The sequence below is a fragment of the Physella acuta genome, unplaced genomic scaffold, assembly GCF_028476545.2.
Source record: "Physella acuta isolate Inbredline_101_S28 unplaced genomic scaffold, ASM2847654v3 ptg000331l, whole genome shotgun sequence".
NCBI classification, from domain to species: Eukaryota; Metazoa; Mollusca; class Gastropoda; family Physidae; genus Physella; species Physella acuta.
This window is the reverse complement of record NW_026731850.1, coordinates 502,747-528,160: the sequence shown is the minus strand read 5'-3', so window position 1 is coordinate 528,160 and position 25,414 is coordinate 502,747. Positions and strand designations below refer to the sequence as shown.

The window sequence follows — 25,414 nt, the reverse complement described above, 5'->3', positions numbered from 1 at the left end:
CCTACACAATTATAATTATTCAGATAGTGTCCAAAAAATAATTTGTGGTTTATATTGATAATTTTCATTTATCAATCTTTTTAAATATTTTACATAGAAGAAACAAGAAACCCTAACTTGGGAGTTCAGATAAGTTGATCACACAAAAGATGGGTACTTGAGACAGTAGAAACACACACAAGATAAGTAAAAGGGAACTCACTGTAGGTGTGGCACCGTGTGGGGGGTCCTGTCTCGCTGCCGTCTATTTTTAAACCAGTTGCTGACCTGGGTCAGGGTCAAGCCGGTTTTTTTGGCCAGGTTCCGTTTCTCGTCCGGCGTCGGGTACCGGTTCTGTTTGTAACAATCCTTTAACGCCTGCCGGGATTTCTCCTTGAAGCAGTAGATGGTCTCCTCCCCGTCCCAGATGGTTTTGGGCAGGGGGTACTTCCGTCTGAGTCGGTACTTGTCCACCGCCCCCAGGGGTCGGCCGCGGATCTTCTGGGCCTCCATGTAGTGGGACTTGTACCAGAGCTGTTGCAGGAAGGCGTGGTTGGAGCTGTCGAAGGTGTGGCTCTCGAGGATGGCGTACAGCTCCCGGTAGCTCCCTCGGTGGAAGGCCACCATGGCCCGGGCCTTGAGTACGGCCTCGCTGCCCCGCAGGAGTTCGTTGGGCGGCAGTGACCAGAGAAATCTGGCCAGACGGTCAATGTCGTTCTTCTGCTGCAGGGCCTCACAGACACAGGCCACCTGCTCGGGGGAGAAGGCCAGGTTCTTGTTGAGTAGGAACTCAGACCTCTGGGGGGAGTCGGGCTTCAGGTCGGGGCTGTTGTTGTTGTTTGTGCTCTTGGGCTTCTCCCCCGGGCTGCTCAGCCCCGGCCTGTTGCCGTCGCTGTTTATAGAGCTGGGAATACCCGAAGTTAAGGGCGGGGACAGCAGGGTAAGGCTGGACACGCTGGCTGACCGGTCATGCGAGGTCAAGCAGTCTGGGCTAGAGATGAAGCCATCCGTGTCGGCCAGTCCTACCTGATTTAAATCCATCGTCAGTTCAGTTTTAAAACGGCGCGTACAAAATTCAAAGAATTTTTACTTACAAAATAGACTTTAAAATACTAAATTTATTAACTTGAGAACTATAGCTTAGTGAGGTATCAATTTAGTAACGACATAAAAATAGCTATCGTTTTAGCTAAAAACTAACTCGGAAATTTAGGCCTAAATATTAGGTATACAGTAGCCCATGCTGAGACACAACACGAGACGTTTAATGTAGAATAAAATTAGAATTCTAGAACACAGCAAGAGTTCCCGTAGTTTTCAGCACAGTAATTAGATACACGTCACTCACTCTACATACTTGAGGTGCCATCAACCACGAATTTTCACTGAAAGCATAAAAAATATCCTCCAATGAAACAGTATTAGATCGGAGACAATCTCTTATCACAGCTTTAGACAGCGTCTCAGATCAGCATTCTAAAAATTGTCTTTTTTTTTTTTAAATCTGTTTCACTGCAGCTTCAGGTAGAGAAATGGTGGCGCGGCAGGGCATTACACAACACTGCGAGCGGTTCCCTGCGTCAGTCAACACAACAGGCTGAAATACGTGGCATCGGCTAGGCTTGAGTTTCACACGATGACACTGGATATTATTTACTAGTTCCTCTCGGACGTTCGCGGCGACCGTCGCTCGAACATGATACACTTCGGCTCCCTTTCGACCTCGCTCGAGACGCGACACGGAGGAGAGTAAAAAGGCAAAGTCTTTAAATAATAAAAGTTCCTGACTTGGTGTTCGTCTACTCCTCCCCCACCCCCGGGGCGACTGCTACAATTGTAGGAATCACCTGCAAAGAGTGGGGGGAGTTTTTGTATTTAAAATGGGGGGTTTGGTTGTGAGAGTAGCGATGTTTTCAGGTTTCAGACCTTTTTTTCCCCTCCATCTTGGTTTGGAGGTGTGCTTAGAAACCGTCCTCGATTGTGATTGGTTGTTAGAGCCGCGGTGTTGTGAACGCCTGGCGGGATGGGCGTGGTCTATCGCGTGTGACGGGCCGCTGCGCCGGTGATTTGACAAGACCACACGCTTGGAGTGTCACGAGAGGGCAACGAAGCGATGCATTGTGGGGCCTCTGGGAGGGAGGAGCCATTGAGGATCCGGAAGTTAACGGATGAACCAAGGGCCACAGGTTGACAGTCGAAACAAAAGGGGAGCCGCTAATCTGTCAGAGCCCCCTCGCTCGGGGCCCGGTCTGTCCATCGGCGCTAAAATGGCAACTGCCACTTGTCGTTAGCCGAGAGAGACATGGAGGCTTCGGGAACAAAAACTGCCATGGGTGGGTGTTGATAAGGTGAGGTCCTCACCTGACCGGACGGTGGCAGATAATGGAACCACTCCTTGCCGGACATGACATGAGGGATAACTGGCGCAGATCCCGGGGGTAGGGGAACTAGCAGAGACGAGACACCATGAAAGGCCATTCGACATTTTTCCACTATGTACCCAGTCATACCACATCATTAATTACACTAAGCCGTTTACAATAAGTTCTCTCCTAACAACCGTACCATCGTATTCAAATATCTGTTGTGGAGAGGATCCAAAGATTCTTTAACCCTAAGCCAGTCCTAACACTAATAGATACACGGAAAAATAAAGTATATCATAATTACCGGCGATACTATTGTTTCGACTACAGCGGTTCGGCGAGCGCTATGCGGGATTGTTTTCTTTATTACTAGTTTCTTATTGGTTGTTGCGGTGCAGCATATGGCGTCAGGATTAACAAGCATGCATATTAATGATACGCGTCGCTATTTTTAAGCATGCAAATATGATTAGGAGAACAAGATCCCGAATTCGTGTAATTTCAATATTTTAATCTAAATAAAAATTACATTTTAACCACTGGCGCCTACATGTTGATAATTTATTGATTCGGGTGTGGCAGATGATAAGAAGCTTTCCCACATGTACACGTGTATATATATTATACATATATAGCTCAAATAGACGCTTTGTCTCTGTATGTTTATGAAAGACTAGCTTATAGTAAATATTAGACTTGATCGCCATTGTGTAATTTTTTAGAGTTAAATTCTATACTGAAATCTAAACGGATGATTAAATAACTCAATATTGATCATTTTCAAACTAAATTTTCATTTTAAATATTAACATTTTAATTGGCGTAATGTAAATAAAGCAAAATCAAACCAAATGTATTACCCTTCACAAAAATTCTAATTTTGTCTGAAGAATATATAAATATTATGTTCCTTTATACCAATTACTTCCCTTGATAAATGACTTATAAAAAATATAATAAAAAGCAGAAAAAATGCATTTTTTAAGTTTGTTTTTATTTTGAAAAAAAAAACAATTATCTAATTAGCATGGCTTGATAGAGTGTAGTTTGGTAGGTAAAACGTAGTTATTTTTTATACTAACCATTAGCCTGTTTATTTACTTTATACACTGAATGAACTGTTTACTAATTGTTATTTTTGTACATCGACAGTTTAGAAGAAGTTCCTAAATGTCCTTTACGTGTACGTTTTTGTTGACTTTTGCCTTATTGCTTGCCTTTAGTTTTGTGTTTGTGTTTGCGTTTGCATTTACGTTTGTGTTTGTGTTTGCTTTTTTTGTTTGTGTTTTCGTTTGTAATTTGCGTTTGTGTTCGCGCTTGTGTTTTGGTTGTGGTTGTCATTGTTTGTGGTTAGTGTTAAGTTTAAAGTTAGATTTAGGGTTATGTGTTATTGACATTTAATTGGAAAAGTAATACCTAATTCCTAAACCTTGGCAAAGCCAGGTATATACTGCTTAGAAAAAAAACACAAGTCCTTTACATATATGTTTTTCAGAGGCCAGTGCAGTGCCTGGCCAGAACGGCTAGCATATATATATATATACTAGCCGTCCCGGCCAGGCCCTGCTCTGGCTTCTGTGAAAAACCCTTCTGTTAAAGACCATCACCTGTGTGTTTAGTAATCATCATAAACCCGGCATTGCCCACCCAAACCACAACCAACCAAAACCAAAACAACAAAACGCAAACATAACGCTAACACAATTACAAATACAAACGAAAACAAAAACTTACAACAAACCAACCACAACCACAAACACCAATACGAACACAAAGAAAAAAGCAAACGAAAACAAACCAAATCCAAACACAAAACCAACCACAAACACAAACCCAAAGAAAAAAACAAACGAAAAAGCAAACGAAAACAAACCAAATCCAAACACAAAACCAACCACAAACACAAACCCAAAGAAAAAAACAAACGAAAAAGCAAACGAAAACAAACCAAATCCAAACGCAAAACCAACCTCAAACACAAATACAAACACAAACCCAATGAAAATAAAACACAAACGAAAACGAAAAAGAAAGAACAAAAACGAACCAAATCAAAACGCAACCACTAACGCAAACCCAACCTAAACACAAAGAAAACACTAACGCGAATATAAACGCAAAGTGCTCACGGGGCTGAATCGCCTACTTCAACTTAATAAACGACTATAGTACCCCAACTTATTCATAGTCTTTTGCACTCACTTTAATGAACGTAGGCGCGAAACCGAACACGGGAGGCCCGGGACCCCAAAAAGCACCCTGTCTGGGCGCCAGAGGACGCACCATGACGTCACCGCCTGATTGAGCTTAGTAAACGCCTATAGTGCATAACTTATTTATAGTCTTTTGAACTCACGCGAACGTAGATACCATAGCGTACACCGGAAGGCCCGGGGCGCCAAATAGCACCCTGTCGGGGTGCCGGAGGACGCCCGGATTTGATTCACCTAAAGACTATAGTAACCTTTCTTATCCATAGTCTATCGCACTGTTTAAAACAAAATTATGCAGCATAGCACTCACATGATAGCCCAGGGTGCCAAATCAAACCGTGCAGGGGCGCCGGCGGACGCGCCTGTTTCAATTTAGTGAACAAAAATGATAATACTCCAAGCTTATCCGTAAATGGAAAGAAATAAACGTATATGATTTGTAGGACCTGGCTTATTAAATGTTATTGAATTTAAAAAAAAATAATAATTATTGAACAGTATGTTCAGTGTATAGAATAAATAAAAGGCAGTGTTAAAAATACCTAACGACATTGCACTTAATCAATCCCCGCTAATTGTGTAATTATTTGTTTTTCTTAACACCAAAAACAAAGTAATAAAATGTTAATTCTCTCTTCTTAAGGATTTATTTTTCCTTAAAGGGAAGTAACTTTGCAGTCAATACATTTCCGACACAATTTTAGAAATTTTATAAACGTCGATACACTTTTTAAAAATTTTATGTCGCGTTCATAATTGAAAATTATTCTTCTAAGTAAATAGAATGAAAATTGTTTTTAAAGACTTTCAATGGTAATTTTTTGACTCGTAAATTTAGACTGTGAGCACGATAAAAAATCTAACACTTAAATCCGTAGAAGTGTCAACGACAAACTTTTTTTTTTTTGCCACACGTTACAGAACTGAGCTTTATATATTAGATATATATGTATATATATATATATATATATATATATATATATATATATATATATATATATATATATATATATATTCCAAAAACATGTTTGGTTGTCAGCCAACGCCCCACTTATATCTGCCTTTGAATATAGCAGAACTTAAAGCAGAGATCTTCTTTTCGGGTACAGATCAGAAAAATGTAATCAAGATTGACGTGTAAACTCTGGGGAATAATGGCACGATAGACAATATAATGCAGTGGTTCCCAACTTTCTTGGAGGTATTGAGCCCTTCCTGCTCCATAAGCACATTCACCAAACTCTTCTTGATAGGAAAAATTTAATTTTTTTTTTTTTCAAATTCAAAATTTAGGTAGGCTAATATTTTTTTTACTGGTGCACAAAATTTACGTGTTTCAGCGTGACTGTGTTTAAAGAACAAAACCATTAAAATATGATCTTCACAAAAACCAACAATATAATAATGAATATTTACTGCAATTCATTGACTTCTGCTGTCGTCTTTCAAGCAGCAGTTCAGAAATGCGCGATTTCACCATGAATTCAGTGAGCGATGTGTTCTTGTATTTTGCCGGTCCTAGACTAGAATTGCTCAACTTGGCATTGTAAATCATGCAGTTAGCACGCTGACTCATATCAAGTTCCGTTACACATGTGAAACTATATAGTCAGACCACTATCCTTTTTGTTTTGCTTAACATAAATAGAACGAGGGGATTAAAATATAACGAAACAAATCCCACGACGTGCCAATAAGACAGTCACAAGTAGACTAATGGGCCACGCTAGAGAAAAGGACAGTATACACGTCACAGCACGTGAGTAGACGATCAACACGCCCTGTATAGGTGACTTTGACACAATTCGTGACGTATGTGTCGTGACGTCAAGCCTTCCACAAAAATAGATATATCACGATATCGATACGCTCTGGCGCGCTTTATGACTAGATCTATATCGAACTGTCGTACTTGAACTGATCGGTTCTAGTTGACAAAATCCGGTCACACAGCCTTTGAGTCGTGTCTGTGTGTGTGGCTTGACCTCCGCCGTACCCATGAGACTGAGCTACCGAACCATGGAAACCTGGAACCACTTATCTAATTTGCAAATATACGCTCTGTGTGCCTGAGTTTCGAGCTCAGAACTCGAGCCTTTTGGGCAAGCAGTCAAGTGCCTTACCACCCGACCACACTGTCCCATATATAAAATGTTTGATGAAACGAAAGGTTTATACAAGACTCAAGAAATTTATCTCTAATTTTTTTTTCTAGGGAAACCACGCATCAGGTAGACCTAATGACCTCGATAAACATTAGGTCTTGGCCATGATTAACAGGAGGTTTAGACAAATACTACATTGACCGTGAGTACTGCGACGCACGCACTACCGCACATAGACAACACATTAGCGGCGAGAGAAAAAAAAGTAGCTTGTGTTTATCACTCGACCAATCCAGTTCCAGATACGTTATCTGTTAGATAGTTGACATTCTATCTATCTCAGTTATCTGTTAGATAGTTGACATTGTATCTATCTCAGTCTTCTTCTTCTTCTTCGCTCTTAATTATTAGTGTTGAAGGGGATCGAGATTTATCTGCCAGTGGGTTTGAACTCGAGATTTTTTTCGAAGCTATCAACCATGAGCTTTTTGCCGACTCGACCACGCCTCCAACACAGTTAAGCGTTTCGTGTCAACTGGTTATGCGCCATTCAGGCCATTGACTGCTACAAGGCAGCAGTTGTTTAATTTTGGAGTTGTCTCTCCTAGAAGAGTGGCTGTCCCCAGCTAACGAGCCTTATCTGCCCGAGGGTTCGAACTCGAGACTTTTCGGTTTAGCAACCATGAGCTTTACGACTCGACCACGCCGAAGTTAGAAGTTGACATTGTATCTATCTCAGTTATCTGTTAGATAGTTGACATTGTCTCTATCTCAATTATCTGTTAGTTGACATTGTCTCTATCTCAGTTATCTGTTAGATAGTTGACATTGTCTCTATCTCAATTATCTGTTAGTTGACATTGTCTCTATCTCAATTATCTGTTAGATAGTTATCATTGTATCTATCTCAGTTATCTGTTAGTTGACATTGTATCTATCTCAGTTATCTGTTAGATAGTTTCTATTGTATCTATCTCAGTTATCTGTTAGATAGTTATCATTGTATCTATCTCAGTTATCTGTTAGTTGACATTGTATCTATCTCAGTTATCTGTTAGATAGTTTATATTGTATCTATCTCAGTTATCTGTTAGATAGTTATCATTGTATCTATCTCAGTTATCTGTTAGTTGACATTGTATCTATCTCAGTTATCTGTTAGATAGTTTATATTGTATCTATCTCAGTTATCTGTTAGATAGTTATCATTGTATCTATCTCAGTTATCTGTTAGATAGTTGACATTGTCTCTGTGAGGGTGGGGATTTTTACGAAGGCGGTAACGAATGTATCCAACAACACGCAGTTCAAGTTCAACTATAATTGTTCTTTATTAAAAAATGATATATATGTTCAAGTTTCTACCTAACTGATCTACACTGTACTATTTATTACTACTACTGACTGTTCATACCACATGCTACCTACTACTACGACCAATCCTAACACTAACTGTTCTCTACATTCTACAATCTCACACCTTCTACCTCGCTAGCTAATCATGAACTCCTAACTGTCTACACTCCTCGGCCGTCTCTGCCGCTACCTAACAACTCCTGGCCCATCGCTCTACTGACCCACGCCTCAGTGGTCAGCTGACCGTCCCATGTGACCGGTCAGCCCTGTGCGCCCATTGGCCTCTATCTGACCAACCAACTATGGTCTATAGTCTGTTTCTGCTAACCTATATCTGCTAAACATGTCTGACGTAATCTTGCGTCATCACAGTCTCTATCTCAGTTATCTGTTAGTTGACATTGTATCTATCTCAGTTATCTGTTAGATAGTTGACATTGTATCTATATCAGCTGATTTATATACAGTATCTATAGAGAGAGGAAAAACTGTGAACAACACCGACTAAAAGAGAAACATTCGCGACATGCGCACCGACTCAACTCGTGTTCACACGCCATTAACAAATCAAATCTTGAAATCTACACAGTTCTCCCCCGTCGCTCGAGTTAATGATATGTTTAGTGTGGAAGGAACGCAGTTCTTCTATGCAAATAGCGAGGTATTGTAATCGAATGTAAATTAATGCCGGGCGCGTATTGTGCCGACACAGGGCAGGTTGACGCTTGCCCCAGTCGTTCCATGAGGGTCGTCGTCGTCTGGCGGAAGTTCTTGACTTGTTTTTTCTTGTTGCCAGTGCCAGAAGTATTTGAATCCGTTATTTACGCCGACGATAGGGGCAGGAGAAAGGTGGATTTGGAACTAGTGTTGCTGTACCACAATAGACGAGCCCACTGCATCTTGTTTGTACAAGAGCGATTGTGCACATGTGTCAACACGACATGCAGGGATATGGACGTTTTCTGCAGGGTGTGCAGTGGCAGGGAGGTAACCCTGATATTCACGACCCAGTCGTCAACTAGCAGAGGGAATAACATTATTTTATTTTTCAAAAGATCTCATTAATTATGAAGCAAACGTTCAATTGCGCTTATTTTTATTTTTGGTGTTTTTACCTCACAGGGGACACATGTCTTTAAGAACCATGGCCACAGGTGACCTGTATGTATCGCTTAACCATTTTTCTATGGGGCATTGATGGTCTATTGTTCCTGAAAAAAATGATGATACAATGAACTAACTGCCAACCATAAGGGAGGGGGGATACAAAAACTACTGCCAACTATAGGGGAGGGGGGTGGATACAATGAACTACTGCCAACTATAGGGGAGGGGGGATACAATGAATTACTGCCAACTATAGGGGAGGGGGGATACAATGAACTAACTGCCAACTATAGGGGAGGGGGGATACAATGAATTACTGCCAACTATAGGGGAGGGGGGATACAATGAACTAACTGCCAACTATAGGGGAGGGGGGATACAATGAATTACTGCCAACTATAGGGGAGGGGGGATACAATGAACTAACTGCCAACCATAGGGGAGGGAGGATTGAAACTCGGGAAACCACACTGACCCCGACTGACAGTGGAGGGGAGGGTTGGGGGGGGGGGGGTTTCGGGTAAACCCGACCACACCTGATGGTATAAGCAGACGACATTTCCTGGCATGTTTTCCTTTACCAGCCACCCACACATCCCCGCCCTGTGGACACAAGAAACTGTCATAACAATTATCCTCCCCATCTCTCTTCGTTATCCCAACCTCTTTTTTTTAAAGGTTGTCGTCGTCTTTAGCTCTTAGCTGTCATCGTAATCAGACAACATTCGTCATCTTTAGCTCTTAGCTCTCATCGTAATAAGACAACATTCGTCGTCTTTAGCTCTTAGCTGTCATCGTAATCAGACAACATTCGTCGTCTTTAGCTCTCATCGTAATCAGACAACATTCGTCGTCTTTAGCTCTCATCGTAATCAGACAACATTCGTCGTCTTTAGCTCTCATCGTAATCAGACAACATTCGTCATCTTTAGCTCTTAGCTCTCATCGTAATCAGACAACATTCGTCGTCTTTAGCTCTCATCGTAATCAGACAACATTCGTCGTCTTTAGCTCTTAGCTCTCATCGTAATCAGACAACATTCGTCGTCTTTAGCTCTCATCGTAATCAGACAACATTCGTCGTCTTTAGCTCTCATCGTAATCAGACAACATTCGTCATCTTTAGCTCTTAGCTGTCATCGTAATCAGACAACACTCATCGTCTTTAGCTCCTTGGGTGTGTGGCGGGGAGGAGGGGGGGGGGGGGAGTTGGAGGAGAGAAGTCTGATAATGGAAACACTATAGCAGGCTCGCAGTGTGTTAATTCTATTTCATTAAGCGAAGCGCACAGTCTCAATCAATTATTAATTTTTTCTTTATTAAAAAAAAAACCATTTTCTTTCTGTCGATTACATCTAGAATTATTTTCATTATCCCTATGCATTAGCAGACGGTGCTTGTCGCTGCAAAAAACACCTCTTTACATCGGTGTGCAAACGGTGCGGTGCAAAGGTGTGAGGTGGTGCGCGAACCGCTGTAAGCACGCCGATGGTCCCGGTTCTTCTCCTTGATAGCCGTGAGAGATTAGCCGTACCGACTCCAGGCTGCTTGTTTGCTGCAAGTCACTCATGCAGAATGGGAACGTCTTTAAAATAACAATATTTCCGTGTCGATGGTTGAATTCCTTTGATTGGCGCTGGTTGCGAGCACCGCCGGCCAAGTGGTTCAGGGTGTAATATATGGCGGCCACCCCTGGCGAGGTGGGTACAACGTAATGGTGGGGGCAATAAAGGTGTAGAGAGGTGTGTATAGCGCAGGTGAGAGGAGGTCACGCGAGCTAAAGGTGAGGTGCGCGGAAAATGTTTTGGGAGGTGTTTTGTTATGGGAGAATGTTTTGGGAGGTGTTTTGTTATGGGAAAATGTTTTGGGAGGTGTTTTGTTATGGGAAATTGTTTTGGGAGGTGTTTTGTTATGGGAAAATGTTTTGGGAGGTGTTTTGTTATGAGAAAATGTTTTGGGAGGTGTTTTGTTATGAGAAAATGTTTTTTTGGGAGGTGTTTTGTTAGGGGAAAATGTTTTGGGAGGTGTTTTGTTATGAGAAAATGTTTTGGGAGGTGTTTTGTTATGGGAAAATGTTTAGGGGGGATGTTTTGTTATGGGAAAATGTTTTGGGAGGTGTTTTGTTACGGGATGTGGGGGGTTGTTGTATGAGTGAGTGTAAGGGGATGAAAAGGGTTGTGTGGTATGGGTGGTTAGTAGTTTGTGATGGGGGTGGGACGAATGAAGTGTATGGGGTAAGTGGGTGGTTTGTGTGGTAAGTGTGGAGAGCGATATGGGCGGATAGTGGTTTCGGGTTGGGCGAATGGAGTGTGTGTGGGGGGGGGGGGGGGATACGTGGTATGAGAGAAAGGTAGGGTGGTGCTGTGGCTTTTAGAGGCAGAATAGAATGAGTCGATGGTGTGGCGTATGGATGGTGTGGCGTGTGGATGGTGTGTCGTGTGGATGGTGTGGCGTGTGGATGGTGTGGCGTGTGGATGGTGTGTGGATCAGGGAAGGAGTAGAGTTATATTGGAGAAAGGTGCGGCGGGTGTATGGAGTATAGGGGTAGAGAGTTAAAAATGGAGTGGGTAGTAAATATACAGAGTATAGGGGTCTAGGAAAAAAAACGAGGGGGTGGGGTACCGGGGGTGGATCTTCTCCCCATGACTTTGTCTACGCGTGATCTTGTCTTACGTGATACTGTGTCACGTCTCGCGTGATCTCGTCCCACCTCGCCCCCGTCTCCGCGTGAGCTTGTACGTCATTAAAATAAATACAAAAAATAATAAGCCCGACCCCGGCCCGACATTTATTTAGGATTTCTGCCCCGTCTGCGGCGGCCCGGCCCAACAATACAACATCAACAAAAGCCGGCGCCAAGCCACCTAGATCTAATATCTTCGCCTCTCAGCCGTTAGGCTTAGATAATAGCGCGTTTTTCGGCGGCTGCTTTTCTTTCATCCGGGCATTTAGATATATTTAAAAGAGCATACCGTTGAAGCCCGCGAACAAGGAAGAGAACTATGTTATTGGACTCAATAGGTTTCAGAGTTTTCTTGGTCCTTGTATTTTGTAGATAAACAGCCGACATAATTGCTCTAGTCGGTCGTTGCTTGATGGTTGGGTGAGCGGGTAAGCTACTTAGTTCTCGATTTACATTGTCATTCGATGTGTGTGTCAGCCGGTGTTACCTCAGGTCATTGGGAGTCGACGTCTTAGTCAAAACTTGCCGGGTCTATGGTCAAATTATTGGGAGTCGTGGCATCAGGAGAGGCTATTGGGAGTCGTGGCCTCAGGAAAAGTTATTGGGAGTCGACGTCTTAGTCAAAACTTGCCGGGTCTATGGTGAAATTATTGGGAGTCGTGGCCTCAGGAGAGGCTATTGGGAGTCGTGGCCTCAGGAGAAGTTATTGGGAGTCGACGTCTTAGTCAAAACTTGCCGGGTCTGTGGTGAAATTATTGGGAGTCGTGGTCTCAGGAGAGGCTATTGGGAGTCGTGGCATCAGGAGAGGCTATTGGGAGTCGTGGCCTCAGGAAAAGTTATTGGGAGTCGACGTCTTAGTCAAAACTTGCCGGGTCTGTGGTGAAATTATTGGGAGTCGTGGTCTCAGGAGAGGCTATTGGGTGTCGTGGCATCAGGAGAGGCTATTGGGAGTCGTGGCCTCAGGGGGTTATTGGGAGTCGACGTCTTAGTCAAAGCTTCCCGGGTCAATGGTGAAATTATTGGGAGTCGTGGTCTCAGGAGAGGCTATTGGGAGTCGTGACATCAGGAGAGGCTATTGGGAGTCGTGGTCTTGGGCGAAGTTATTGGGAGTTGTTATCTCAGAAGTTATTGGGAGTCCTGGACAGTCGACTAAACGAGGTCATCTGTTGTCGGATGTATATGTTTGTGTGTGTGTGTGGGGGGGGGGGGGGTGTCGTCATCAGAACACGTGATCAGACATCCATCAGGCCAATCGAACACTGTTATACCGCAAGCGTCTATTCTCCTCTATAGCATGTTTCATGGTATCCAATGCTCGGATTTAAACGGCTTAAGCGGCTAATCCTCCATGCCAGTTTAAATTTCATACATTCATTTCTTACTGACAAATGAACTACATTGTTTGTTATGTTGTGATGTTACAGTCAGTAAGTCTTCTGATTAAGAAAAGAACTTTCCACTCTGTTATAACCTTAAATTTTTTTCTAACCGCCCGGCAGTCAAACCATGTAATGTGAGTGTAAAAACCTAAAATCATCAACCTCAGAGCAATGTAGTGACACTTTGACGACTCATAGGAACGGAACAGAGTGGTGAGCTGGTAGTCACAAAGGATACAGTCAAGCATAAAATGAGATCTGTGCGGACCTGTCGAGACTTGTGGAATCTTCCAGTTACATGGTGCAGATATGAAAAACAAAAATCATTGGGGAGGTGAAATGCCCTGCTAAAAAAAAATTAAAAAATCTTTCTTAGCAATCAAAATTTTATCATATCCAGAATAGACATTTTTTAAATAGGCCTACTTTACTTGCATTTTTATTTTACAATTTTATTTCTTTATTAATAGTCTATGTTTTGAATCCATGGCAACTAAGTTTTGTATAGGCCTAAAATCCATAGATACTTTTGTGGAAATATGTATAACTGTTCGAAAGAACTGCTGACAGTCCTTAACTAATAAATAACGTTTGTAACAAACCAGCCAGGTTTGTTTTAAAAAAAAAATCGAGCCCAACTTGAAATGTCGGAAAATTTTGATGAAGTTTCCCAGATGGCCAGGTACTAGTCAAAGCGTGGGCCACGTTTGTTTTAAAGCCCATTAAGGCAAGCCTGAAACGACAGGACAACAATGTGCTTTGTCTAACACACTAGCGCCGCCACCATAGTAGGCCGTCCTATGATCACCCAGCTAATGTACTCACTCCTTCCATTAGTGAAAGACAAAATTTTTAAAAAAAATTAACGACACAAAAAAAAAAGATTTTTAACCGGCAATGTTTTTAGCGGATCATGTTCTATGAGCGGCGTATGAGGAAGATCCTAAAAGATCCTAAAAGATCATAAAACTACTTACCCTTGTCTCGAAGACGGCCACGAGCTGTCGGGGCGTTGACAAGACGGTTATTTGCCGGGGGAATGCCGGATCCGGGCCGGATCGGGTGTACCTGTCTCGGGGGGAGCCGGCCCTCTGCCGGCAGTTAGGTCCACGTGTCGTCTGCCCGGTACCTCCAGACGGTGGATGGAAGCCGCTTTTACCGACGGGTGTCACGTGACTTGAAGCGCCTGAAAAAAAATACTACGGAACCAAATCGCGGGCTTAATTTTTTAATGCTAGGCTTGGCTTATGCGACTGGTGAATGTTAGCTTTAATGTTGCTGTTGTTTTAAATTCAAGGTAGGTTTGGTGGATGCTTGCTTTAATGTTATTGTTGTTGTTGTTATATCCAAGTAGGTTTGGTGGATGTTAACTTTAACATTGTTGTTTTATATCCAAGGTAGGTTTGGTGGATGCTAGCTTTAATGTTGCTGTTGTTTTATATCCAAGGTAGGTTTGGCGGATGCTAGCTTTAATGTTGCTGTTGTTTTATATCCAAGGTAGGTTTGGTGGATGCTAGCTTTAATGTTGCTGTTGTTTTATATCCAAGGTAGGTTTGGTGGATGCTAGCTTCAATGTTGTTGTTTTTATTTTAATATATAAGTTAGGTCTTGTACAGTCAAAAACAAATAAATAGATTATAAACACCATGTTTACGTTTCTATTTTTGTTTTCAATACATGTTTTACTTTAATATTGTTTTATATATTGAAGGATTTGATTTTCTAAATATTAAAAAAAATTCCATTTACATAGATGTAGGATTTATCTACATTCATGGTGCTGCTAAAATGTTTTCTTTTAATTATTAGTTTACAAGTATTAGATTTCGTCAGTAAGTTTTACTCCAATGTTTTAATGATATTTTCTAAGTAGGCAGGTTTGGTGGCTGTTGTTACTTTAATGAGCTACTTTAAATTAACCATATATTTAGTCATATTTACCCACATTATATACTCTATCAAAGCATTAAACACTCAAAGTACAATATTTATTAAAAAATATTTAACAGTTCTTAACAAAGTGATGCCGTCGTTGATGTGTTTCCTTATGAGTTAGGAATCAAATTAAAGGGGAGGTTAAAGTTAGGGCTAATGTTCTCAGGTATCTAGTCATTTGTTTTTTGGCAGTATGGTTAACCATTCAAGTACCACCACAAGTAAAAAAAAAAAAACCACAAAAAAAAACGTGTTACTATTCGTAGAATAATATAAGTAGAATAAACCTATGTTGCCAGTCGTTTTCACTTAGCCATAAGTAGAATAAACATATGGCGTTAGCTGCTGCCATCTACCATAAGCAGAATAAAACCTTGTTGTTAGTTATTTCCATTTAGCCATAAATATTCTATGACTATTTATAGCTGTCACATGACAACCTCCGATCCAGCTCACAACACAACATAGTAAACAAGCGTCCATACTTTTTGCTTCGACCTGTGTTTAACTTAAAGTAAACAAAACAAAAGGAAAAAAATTAAAATAAAAATAAAAATTAATCATATCAAAAAGTTAATAAACAAAAGTTAGCAATTTGAAAAGTAAAATTTTGAAAGTAAAATTTGAAAGTAAAATAAAAGTAAATAAATAAAAAGTGAAAATAATAGCCTACATACTATTTTTAACATAAAAAAATTACTTTCATATTACAATTGTATAAATCTCCACCAGGCCCAAACACGTGTTTGTAGATCGGACTTCTAGCATACAAACAAATGTTTTATCAGACTTCAGGCCTACAAACACATGTTTGTAGATTAATCTTCTGGTCTGTTGTCAACATTTGATCTTGCTGATTTTTACAGCCACTCTTAACTTCAAAACCAACAACACTATCTTTAACAACCTCTAACGTTATTTTTGAAATCCCACAACGTTATGGTTTTAAAACCTCCAACCTTAAAACCTGTCCAACCTGACATGATTTTGCTATAACAAAAGACGGACCAGTAGCAGAAGGCGGCTATGAAACAAACCAATTGTGTTTAATCATCAACTCACCGTAATTAATAACCGAGAAAAATATTAATAACGCTAATCAAATACACCCATGACAAATTTTCTTTTATGCCATGGAAAATCGGGACCACGCCCCTCCCCCCAAGCGCGCCCTCCCTCCGCTGAGCTTTGGAGTGCCACCCACGCATGGGTGAGATAACCCACCATCACTTTTTGACCTACAAAACTAAACAAAACAAAGCCTCTAGCGCCCTTTCAAAAGTCGAATTCCCATCAAATATTCTACTACAGCGTATTTTTTTCGCCCCACCCCCCTCTTCTAATTCTACCCCACTCCCCCCAAAACCCCTTTAGCTCTATTCTTTATCCTCGTATTTTTATCACTATTTGTTTTGATGAGATCTACTGAGGATAATACCATACCTGACAGTACGTCACAGGTCTCGTCACTGCCACCTCTCCCTCATTTCTTCTCACCTTCGTCCATTTCTGTGTACCACCCCCTCACCCCCACTCCCTTTCCTTTACCAATTAAAAAAAAATCCATAGAAAAGCCTGAATTGGGATAATCATCTCCCCTTGTTAACAGTGGAACAACTCCACCCTTCTTCACAGGAGAGCACACATCAAGGGCGATAACAACCATGGCGGATAGTCATCCCGATTGTGTCCCTTGACGACGTGAGACCCGGGCCTTGCCCTGGGTACTATCATCTATTCAGGGTGGGGGAGTTGAGCGCCCCGGGGCCAGAGAAAAAAATTTCGCACACCAGTGAATGCACAATACGACGGCGTCGGAGCGAAGTGTTTCCCAAACACGGGTGGAAAATGTGAGCCCGGCTAGAGAAAAGGACGACCGTCATGTTTTTCCGGACGGTCGTGGACTAATTGGTTCCTGCAAGCGGAAGAGACAAATTTTTGACGGCAGCTAGACCTACATATGTGAATGAATAGAAGAATAAAGATTTGATTGCCTAGGAAATGCGTGGTCAAGCGGGTAGCGCTAGACCTAGCCAACATTCTCAAACTGGACTCACAGAATTCAACCATTAGGTCAGCCACAGTTGTAAGACAGTTGTAAGACAGTTGTAAGACAGTTGTAAGACAGTTGTAAGACTTGAGTCTTTGCTTCAATACCTGCACGTTATGTTGTAGCCAACATTCTCAAACTGGACCCACATAACCAACTAGGTTGGCAACAGTTGTAAGACAGTTGTAAGACAGTTGTAAGACAGTTGTAAGACTTGTCTTTGCTTCAATACCTGCAAGTTATGGTGTAGCCAACATTCTCAAACTGGACCCACAGAACTCAACCAACTAGGTCGGCAACAGTTGTAAGACAGTTGTAAGACAGTTGTAAGACAGTTGTAAGACAGTTGTAAGACAGTTGAAAGACAGTTGAAAGACAGTTGTAAGACAGTTGTAAGACAGTTGTAAGACAGTTGTAAGACTTGTCTTTGCTTCAATACCTGCAAGTTATGGTGTAGCCAACATTCTCAAACTGGACCCACAGAACTAAACCAACTAGGTGAGCCACAGTTGTAAGACAGTTGTAAGACAGTTGTAAGACAGTTGTAAGACAGTTGAAAGACAGTTGTAAGACAGTTGTAAGACAGTTGTAAGACAGTTGTAAGACAGTTGTAAGACTTGTCTTTGCTTCAATACCTGCAAGTTATGGTGTAGCCAACATTCTCAAACTGGACCCACAGAACTCAACCAACTAGGTCGGCAACAGTTGTAAGACAGTTGTAAGACAGTTGTAAGACAGTTGTAAGACAGTTGTAAGACAGTTGAAAGACAGTTGAAAGACAGTTGTAAGACAGTTGTAAGACAGTTGTAAGACAGTTGTAAGACAGTTGTAAGACAGCTGTAAGACTTGAGTATTTGCTTCAATACCTGCAAGTTATGGTGTAGCCAACATTCTCAAACTAGACCCACAGAACTCAACCAACTAGGTCAGCAACAGTTGTAAGACAGTTGTAAGACAGCTGTAAGACTTTGCTTCAATACCTGCAGGTTATGTTGTAGCCAACTCAGAAGGAAAAAAAATTGAACTAAAAAAATATAATCAACCACTCAAACAAACATGTACTATGTAGGCCTACATATGTACCGTCAACACAAAGAAATGTGGCGTTGAGCAATATAGGTTGTATCGATGATTATAAACATATAAACGTTATTTATTAAACAACAGATTTGAGTCTATTTATACTTCTATATATACTGTTATGTAATTCACATATATGGGATAGTTTTAGCATTTATTATGTAATGTCTACATAGTAATGTTTGCAGTATGATATTTCACCGTCTCATAAGATTTAAAGATCTCCTCCATTGAAACCTATACAAATAATGTAGATGTACAGATGTCGTCAACTACTCAAACAGTGGCCGAGGTTCACGAATTTCGTCTCCAAACATTTTCAGTGACCAGTAGATTTTTTCTAGAGTATCACTGCATATTATATTAACTTTAATTTTAAATCTGATTCTAGTGAAATGTATAGCCTTTGGTTGTAGGTAATCGGTTACAATTATAGTTTGTTTCAAGTATCGTTGTTACAATTATAGTATGTTTCAAGTATCGTTGTTACAATTATAGTAGGTTTCAAGTATCGTTGTTATAATTATAGTAGGTTTCAAGTATCGTTGATTGTAAAAGGTGGTTTCTAGTATCGATTTCTAATGTTTTACGTATCATTGATTTCAAATGTTTCAAGTATCGTTGATTGTAAATATCGTTGGTTTCAATTATCGGTGACGTTGGTTTCAAGTATAGGTGATGAAAAATTTGATTCGAGTAAACATCGTGATGTCCAATATTCACTTACTAGATTCAATCTAAAGCATTCTTGAAATCGATTACTTTATAGTAATGACAAATTAAATGGCAGTAACAATAAACTGATTGACACGTAGAACACTAAGCTAAATGTAAGACACCATTAAAAAGAATGAAAGGAAAACACACTAAAAGGAAAATAAACAAAAAAACAGCCGCTAACGTCGATCGTTTATTTTGTGTTTTGAATGTCAAGAAACGTACTGATGTTACAATAGGCAGTAAGGTGGTAGACTGGCAGCCACGAACTTTCACACTCCAGAGATGAAATAAAAAAACATGCGGTTAGGTGTCGCATTGTCCATGCATCATCCAATAGATGGTCGAAGATTTGTGATGAGCACGTGACGACCTTTAGCCCATGAGAACGACCTCCACTTCCTCCTCTGCTGGTGGCTCACCATCCTGATTAAGACTTGCTTTGCTGTAGAAGACAAGTTTTCGTTCACTCACCCAATGTACCGGGTTTAAAATACTCAACTAAACAAAACATTTAGTTAACTGCAGTTCCTATGTATTCGTAGGTGAATGTATTTTTTTTCCAGATTTTGTCCCCGTGACTATTGATACAGAAATTAATCTAATGTTTTAAAAGAAACTGGTAAAAATGGTATACTATTGATGTGTCCATATTTTACGCAAACTGTTGAGGATAAGATAAAAGTAAAACAAAAGACTTCTACTGTCTCGCTATTGACGATAACGTACCTCTGAGTTTTCGACTGAATACTTGAATGGACAGACTTAACCGTTTCTGCTTTAGAATGCACTGACTTGACACTGGGGGCATTCTTGACAGATTCGGCATTTGAATGGACTGACTTGACACTTGGAGCGGTCTTGGGACTTTCGGTAGCGAAATTCTTGACACTTTCAACAATAGACATCTGCTTCCTGTCGACACATGTAAGTAGCGTTTGAAGACACACGTCTTACAGGTAAGACAAGAAAACACGCGCCTAAGACAAACTCATTTATGGTGAATATTCTTACACCCTAGTTAAGCTTAACGTTAGGCATTGGCAAAGGCAGGAACGTCAGGGGATTACACACAATTTTATTTTATATTCAGGTTCAAGTCTAGGTTAGTGTTACGGTTAGTTTCTAAAGAGATAGTTAAACCGACAGTACCTTCTATGCTTATTGGAATGTTGTTTATGGGTCTTAAGTTCTTGTGTTTATTACCTAGTTGGAATATACAGACTTAAGAAGTATCACTTCCGACAAGAAGGTTGGGTCTTAACAGTTAACTTTACAAGAATCACCCTTAAAGGGTGGAGTTTCAACAAAATTTACCCATAAAGCATTGGTTTTGACCTTTGACTTAAAGAATCAATCTTACAGGTACTATGTCCCTCATAGTATCTGTTGTACCACTGGAATAATCAGGTAAATGATTGGCTACTCATAGGGTGGCATATACAGACTTCTTTTCCAGACATTTTTCCAGGAGCAGACGGAAAAGGGTTAAATATATAATTTTTATTTCAAATATATAGTTGTGGGGGGGGGGGGGGGGGATAAGGTTCGATGGGCATGCTCCGGAAGAGGTGGGGGGGGGGGGAGGGCATTACTCCCTCTGAGAGATGTCTGAAAGAAACTCTGATGGCCCAGTCGGGGTAAAAAAACATAAAAAATCAGACGCTATCAGATGTCTTTAATAAAAGAAAAGAAAATTGTTGACAACAAACCTAAGTTCTTGTTCGTCGTCCGCATTCTTGAATGGAAGTTTTTCATCCGTGAAGTTACATGCGAAGTGAACAGATGGATAAATTGTTGTCTGAATATTTTGAAAATAGTGATATTTCAACATGTTTAGCAGGGTGTGTGAAAGGAATATGCATGTATTAATCATCGGATTTATGTTTTAATGCACGAATGTTTACAAATACAATCAGCGGGTAAAGTGAATAGACATGTTTAAATAAATACTAACATAGACTAACAATACTGAACTAGACTAGCACGACATAACTAGACCAACATCACTAGACAGCAAAACTAGACCAGCGAAACAAGACCAGCAAAACTAGACCAGTAAAACTAGACCAGCAAAACGAGACCAACCAAACTAGACATCAAAACTTGACCAGCAGAATTAAACCAGCAAAATTACAAAAGTAAAACTAGACCATCAAAACTAGACCAATAAAACTAAGCAAACAAAACTAGACCAGCGAAACTAGACCAGCATAATTAAACCAGCAAAACTAGACCAGCAAAACTAGACCAGCGAAACTAGACCAGCAAAACTAGACAGCAAAACTAGACAGCAAAACTAGACCAGCAGAATTAAACCAGCAAAATTACAACAGTAAAACTAGACCATCAAAACTAGACCAATAAAACTAAGCAAACAAAACTAGACCAGCGAAACTAGACCAGCATAATTAAATCAGCAAAACTAGACTAAAACTAGACCAGCAAAACGAGACCAACAAAACTAGACCAGCATAATTAAACTAGCAAAATTACAAGGGAAAAACTAGACCATCAAAACTAGACCATCAAAACTAGACCAGCAAAACTAGACCAGCAAAACTAGACCAGCAAAACTAGACCAGCAAAACGAGACCAACAAACTAGACAGCAAAACGAGACCAACAAACTAGACAGCAAAACTTGACCAGCATAATTAAACTAGCCCAATTACAACAGCAAAATTAGACAATCAAAACGAGACCATCAATATTAGACCATCAAAACTAGACCATCAAAACTAGACCATCAAAACTAGACCACCAAAACGAGACCAGCAAAACTAGACCATCAAAACGAGACCCACAAAACTAGACCTGCAAAACTATACCAGCAAAACTGGACCGCCAAAACTAGACCATGAAAACTAAACCAACAAAACTAGACCACCACGACTCGACCAACCCAACGGTTGACTTACCTGTGTGCCCACAGCAGGTTTTTGCAGGATGTCCAGAATATTATCCACTTGAAATTTGTTAGCCCAGATCATGATTTTGCCGAATTTCACGTTAAATGTCAGCCTAAAAAGATTGTGTTTATTAGGGATATGGGATAAGTCAATAGCTCAGTTGGGTTGAGATAACGACTAGCGATATTGAACGTATGCTTTGCCTGTTCAGATGTCATCTCAAACGTAAGTCAAGTTCACTTTCGAACCTGAAGGTCAATTTGGCAAGTATAGTAGAGTTCACCTGTTTCTGTGACCTTGGCAGGGGCGTAGCGAGGGGGGGGGTGCGGACCGCACCGGGTGACACCATTTAGGGGGGTGACACCAAGGCAAAAAATAGCAAAATATATTGAGAAAAACTTGAGGGGGGGTGCAAATCGAAAGTTTGAGGGGGGGGGGTGCAAATCGAAAACTTGAAAGTTTGTCCCCGGGAAGGGTCGCTACGCCTCTGGGGGGTGACACCATTAAGTGCCGCACCGGGTGACACCCGACCTCGCTACGCCACTGGACCTTGGCATATGAAAAAATAGTGTGGTTAGCACTGTGTCAAGCCTAACGTGAGTTAGGTACCCTTCAGAGCTCTGTGGACTTCAGGACGTTTTACATAATTGAACCGGAATTTCGAACTCGAGGCTTTCGGGTCAGCAGTCATATTCACTCATATGCTTTATCACTCGACCACGCCGTCATCTTAGACTTTGCTTTTTATCTTAATTTCAAATTGTTTGTACTATAAATTATTCGATAGTAAAAAAATAAAAAAAAATAAAAAATTTAAAATATTCGATTCCATATTTAGGTATAAAAACATGACTCATGCAAGTCTATACCTTCCTCACCGTTGCTGGATGGAATAATATGACGCTAGAGAAAAGTAATTACCTGTAGTTGTTGTTCATTGTAGGTACCACGTAGGACTGGAAGACGTACGAGTTGATGCCATGGTCGTCCCATTGAGTGCATTTGGGTAGGTTTTCCAGGTTGATTTCTTTCCAGATGCCATAGGGGTTTCCCTGTGGATTAGACTAGGTCTAGAGATGTGCCCACACTCTAAAACATAGAGCTTGTGACCCAAGGGTTTTCCTGTTCATTACCACCTCTTGTTATATACGGTCTATAATCAGTAATGGTGGCGGGGGGGGGGGGGGTGGCACAACCCTGGTTGACATCATCTAAGAGGTAACACCAAAACAAAACAGCCATTTTGATCAGAAAGTCTGCTTTTTCCAGTAGGTTTATTAAAGTTTAATAGACATAATTAGAAAAAAGAATGAAACCTTTTGGGATGGGGGTTACACCAAATTGCCCATAGTTTTTTAAAAATCACAAACATGGACATTAAAGGTGGTGTACTGTAGTGGGTAGAAAGTCTAAGGCTTGTGTACTCACCTAGCTAGAAAGTCTAAGGCTTGTGTACTCACCAAGCTAGAAAACCTAAGGCTGGTGTACTCACAGAGCTAGAAAACCTAAGGCTGGCGAACTCACCTAGCAAGAAAATCTAAGGCTGGTGTACTCACCAAGCTAGAAAACCTAAGGATGGTGAACTCACCAAGCTAGAAAACCTAAGGCTCATGTACTCATGTGAGTAGAAAGTCTAAGGCTGGTGTACTCACCAAGCTAGAAAACCTAAGGCTGGTGTACTCACCAAGCTAGAAAACCTAAGGCTGGTGTACTCACCAAGCTAGAAAACCTAAGGCTGGTGTACTCACCAAGCTAGAAAACCTAAGGCTGGTGTACTCACCTAGCTAGAAAACCTAAGGCTGGTGTACTCACCAAGCTAGAAAGCCTAAGGCTGGTGTACTCACTAAGCTAGAAAACCTAAGGCTGGTGTACTCACCAAGCTAGAAAACCTAAGGCTGGTGTACTCACCAAGCTAGAAAACCTAAGGCTGGTGTACTCACCAAGCTAGAAAACCTAAGACTGGTGTACTCACCAAGCTAGAAAACCTAAGACTGTTGTACTCACCAAGCTAGAAAACCTAAGACTGGTGTACTCACCAAGCTAGAAAACCTAAGACTGGTGTACTCACCAAGCTAGAAAACCTAAGGCTGTTGTACTCACCAAGCTAGAAAACCTAAGACTGGTGTACTCACCAAGCTAGAAAACCTAAGACTGGTGTACTCACCAAGCTAGAAAACCTAAGGCTGGTGTACTCACCAAGCTAGAAAACCTAAGGCTGGTGTACTCACCAAGCTAGAAAACCTAAGGCTGGTGTACTCACCAAGCTAGAAAACCTAAGGCTGGTGTACTCACCAAGCTAGAAAACCTAAGGCTGGTGTACTCACCAAGCTAGAAAACCTAAGGCTGGTGTACTCACCTAGCTAGAAAACCTAAGACTGGTGTACTCACCAAGCTAGAAAACCTAAATCTGGTGTACTCACCAAGCTAGAAAATCTAAACTTAAGGCTGGTGTACTCACGTGCTAGAAAGATCTACAGCTAGATAGTGTACTCACGTCAAATCTCATGTTAGTCCAACACCAAGCTGTGATGTCATCAGGCGGGACTTGCAGACTTGTCTTCGTCTCCACGCACAACCTTAGCCTCAATGGCTCATTACACGGGTTCCTGAACTCGCCTGGAACTTCCGGTTCAGTCCACTTGATGCGGAAACCGTAGTTATCCCACGACACTTCTCCGCTGACCGCTTCCTCGTAATTTCTGGGTCGCTCGCATTCGGGATCCATGTTCATAAAATTTTGTTCTTCCATCTTCTTGTTAGAATCTATATCACGTGTATCTAAAACTGAGTGTAAATGAGCAGAAGCTAGATCTAGATTTAAATACTTCTCTTAAAGATGTTCTTTTCACCTGGTAGATAACTTGCTGCGATGTAAAATAAATGATCGACGTGTAATAAAATCTATTTGCTGGACGCTAACTACTAGGTAAACGCCATGGCTGGAATAAAAACAAAGTCCGTTTCTACCCGAGACGTCATAGAGGCTGCGTTCACTGGTGGTGGAGTTTGGTGCGTTCGTTAGATCGTAGATGTGTAGCACTATTTTTATTTTAGCAACTGAAGATGGTGTTTAATTGTTGTGGACGATTTTTAGTGCTAGGTTTAGGGGGGAGGGTACAGAATGTTATACGGTAAACGTATTTTAAATATCATATGTAAACAAGGTTATGTGCTGATGGTTTTTATTGAGAGCAATGCATGAGTTCAGGTTACGTTTCGCGTTGAGGATTTTTGTCGAAGTGAATAAAAAAAAACGAAAAAAAAACCTGCAGTATGTCATTAATTTTTATTCTGTAGCTTTACCTAATTTTTTTATCTAGGTGATACTCCCGCAATTTCGTCTTTCTGGTAGATTCAATGGTTACCCATAAAGAAGGATGAAGTTTTAAGATTTGGGGTGAGGATAGTATTATGTTTATGGAATGGGCTGAAAAAAAGGGGGGGCGCTGGTCTTAAAAAATTGTAACTTTACGTGCTGTTGTTCTGTAGAACTTGATCTTGCCATATCCGTTATACCAGTATATTTGAGTAAA

The 25,414-nt window shown here is 40.9% G+C and overlaps 2 protein-coding genes across 3 annotated transcripts in view; both read right to left on the bottom strand.

Annotated features, from left to right (window-relative positions):
• Positions 1-1,773, bottom strand: part of LOC131940807 (homeobox protein SIX2) — a 54,028-nt gene extending 52,255 nt beyond the window's left edge. The window contains exon 1 of the mRNA XM_059299637.1: positions 203-1,773. Within this exon, the coding sequence (XP_059155620.1) occupies positions 203-1,020 (818 nt within the window). The 5' untranslated portion in view covers positions 1,021-1,773. The remainder of the gene's footprint in view (positions 1-202) is intronic.
• A 17,376-nt stretch (positions 1,774-19,149) lies between these two features.
• On the bottom strand, positions 19,150-24,873 carry LOC131940804 (uncharacterized). 2 transcript variants are annotated; one of them, XM_059299633.1, is made up of 6 exons: positions 24,376-24,873; positions 22,803-22,933; positions 21,891-21,993; positions 20,683-20,708; positions 19,700-19,885; positions 19,150-19,415 (listed from the first exon to the last, which is right to left on the bottom strand). In XM_059299633.1, exons 1-6 carry the CDS (start codon positions 24,628-24,630, stop codon positions 19,346-19,348), a joined length of 771 nt encoding a protein of 256 aa, XP_059155616.1. In that variant the 5' UTR covers positions 24,631-24,873; the 3' UTR covers positions 19,150-19,345. The 2 variants fall into 2 exon arrangements, with proteins under 2 accessions (XP_059155616.1, XP_059155615.1); XM_059299632.1 differs by having other exon boundaries at positions 20,683-20,771; positions 24,376-24,872.
• Between the last annotated feature and the right edge of the window lie 541 nt (positions 24,874-25,414).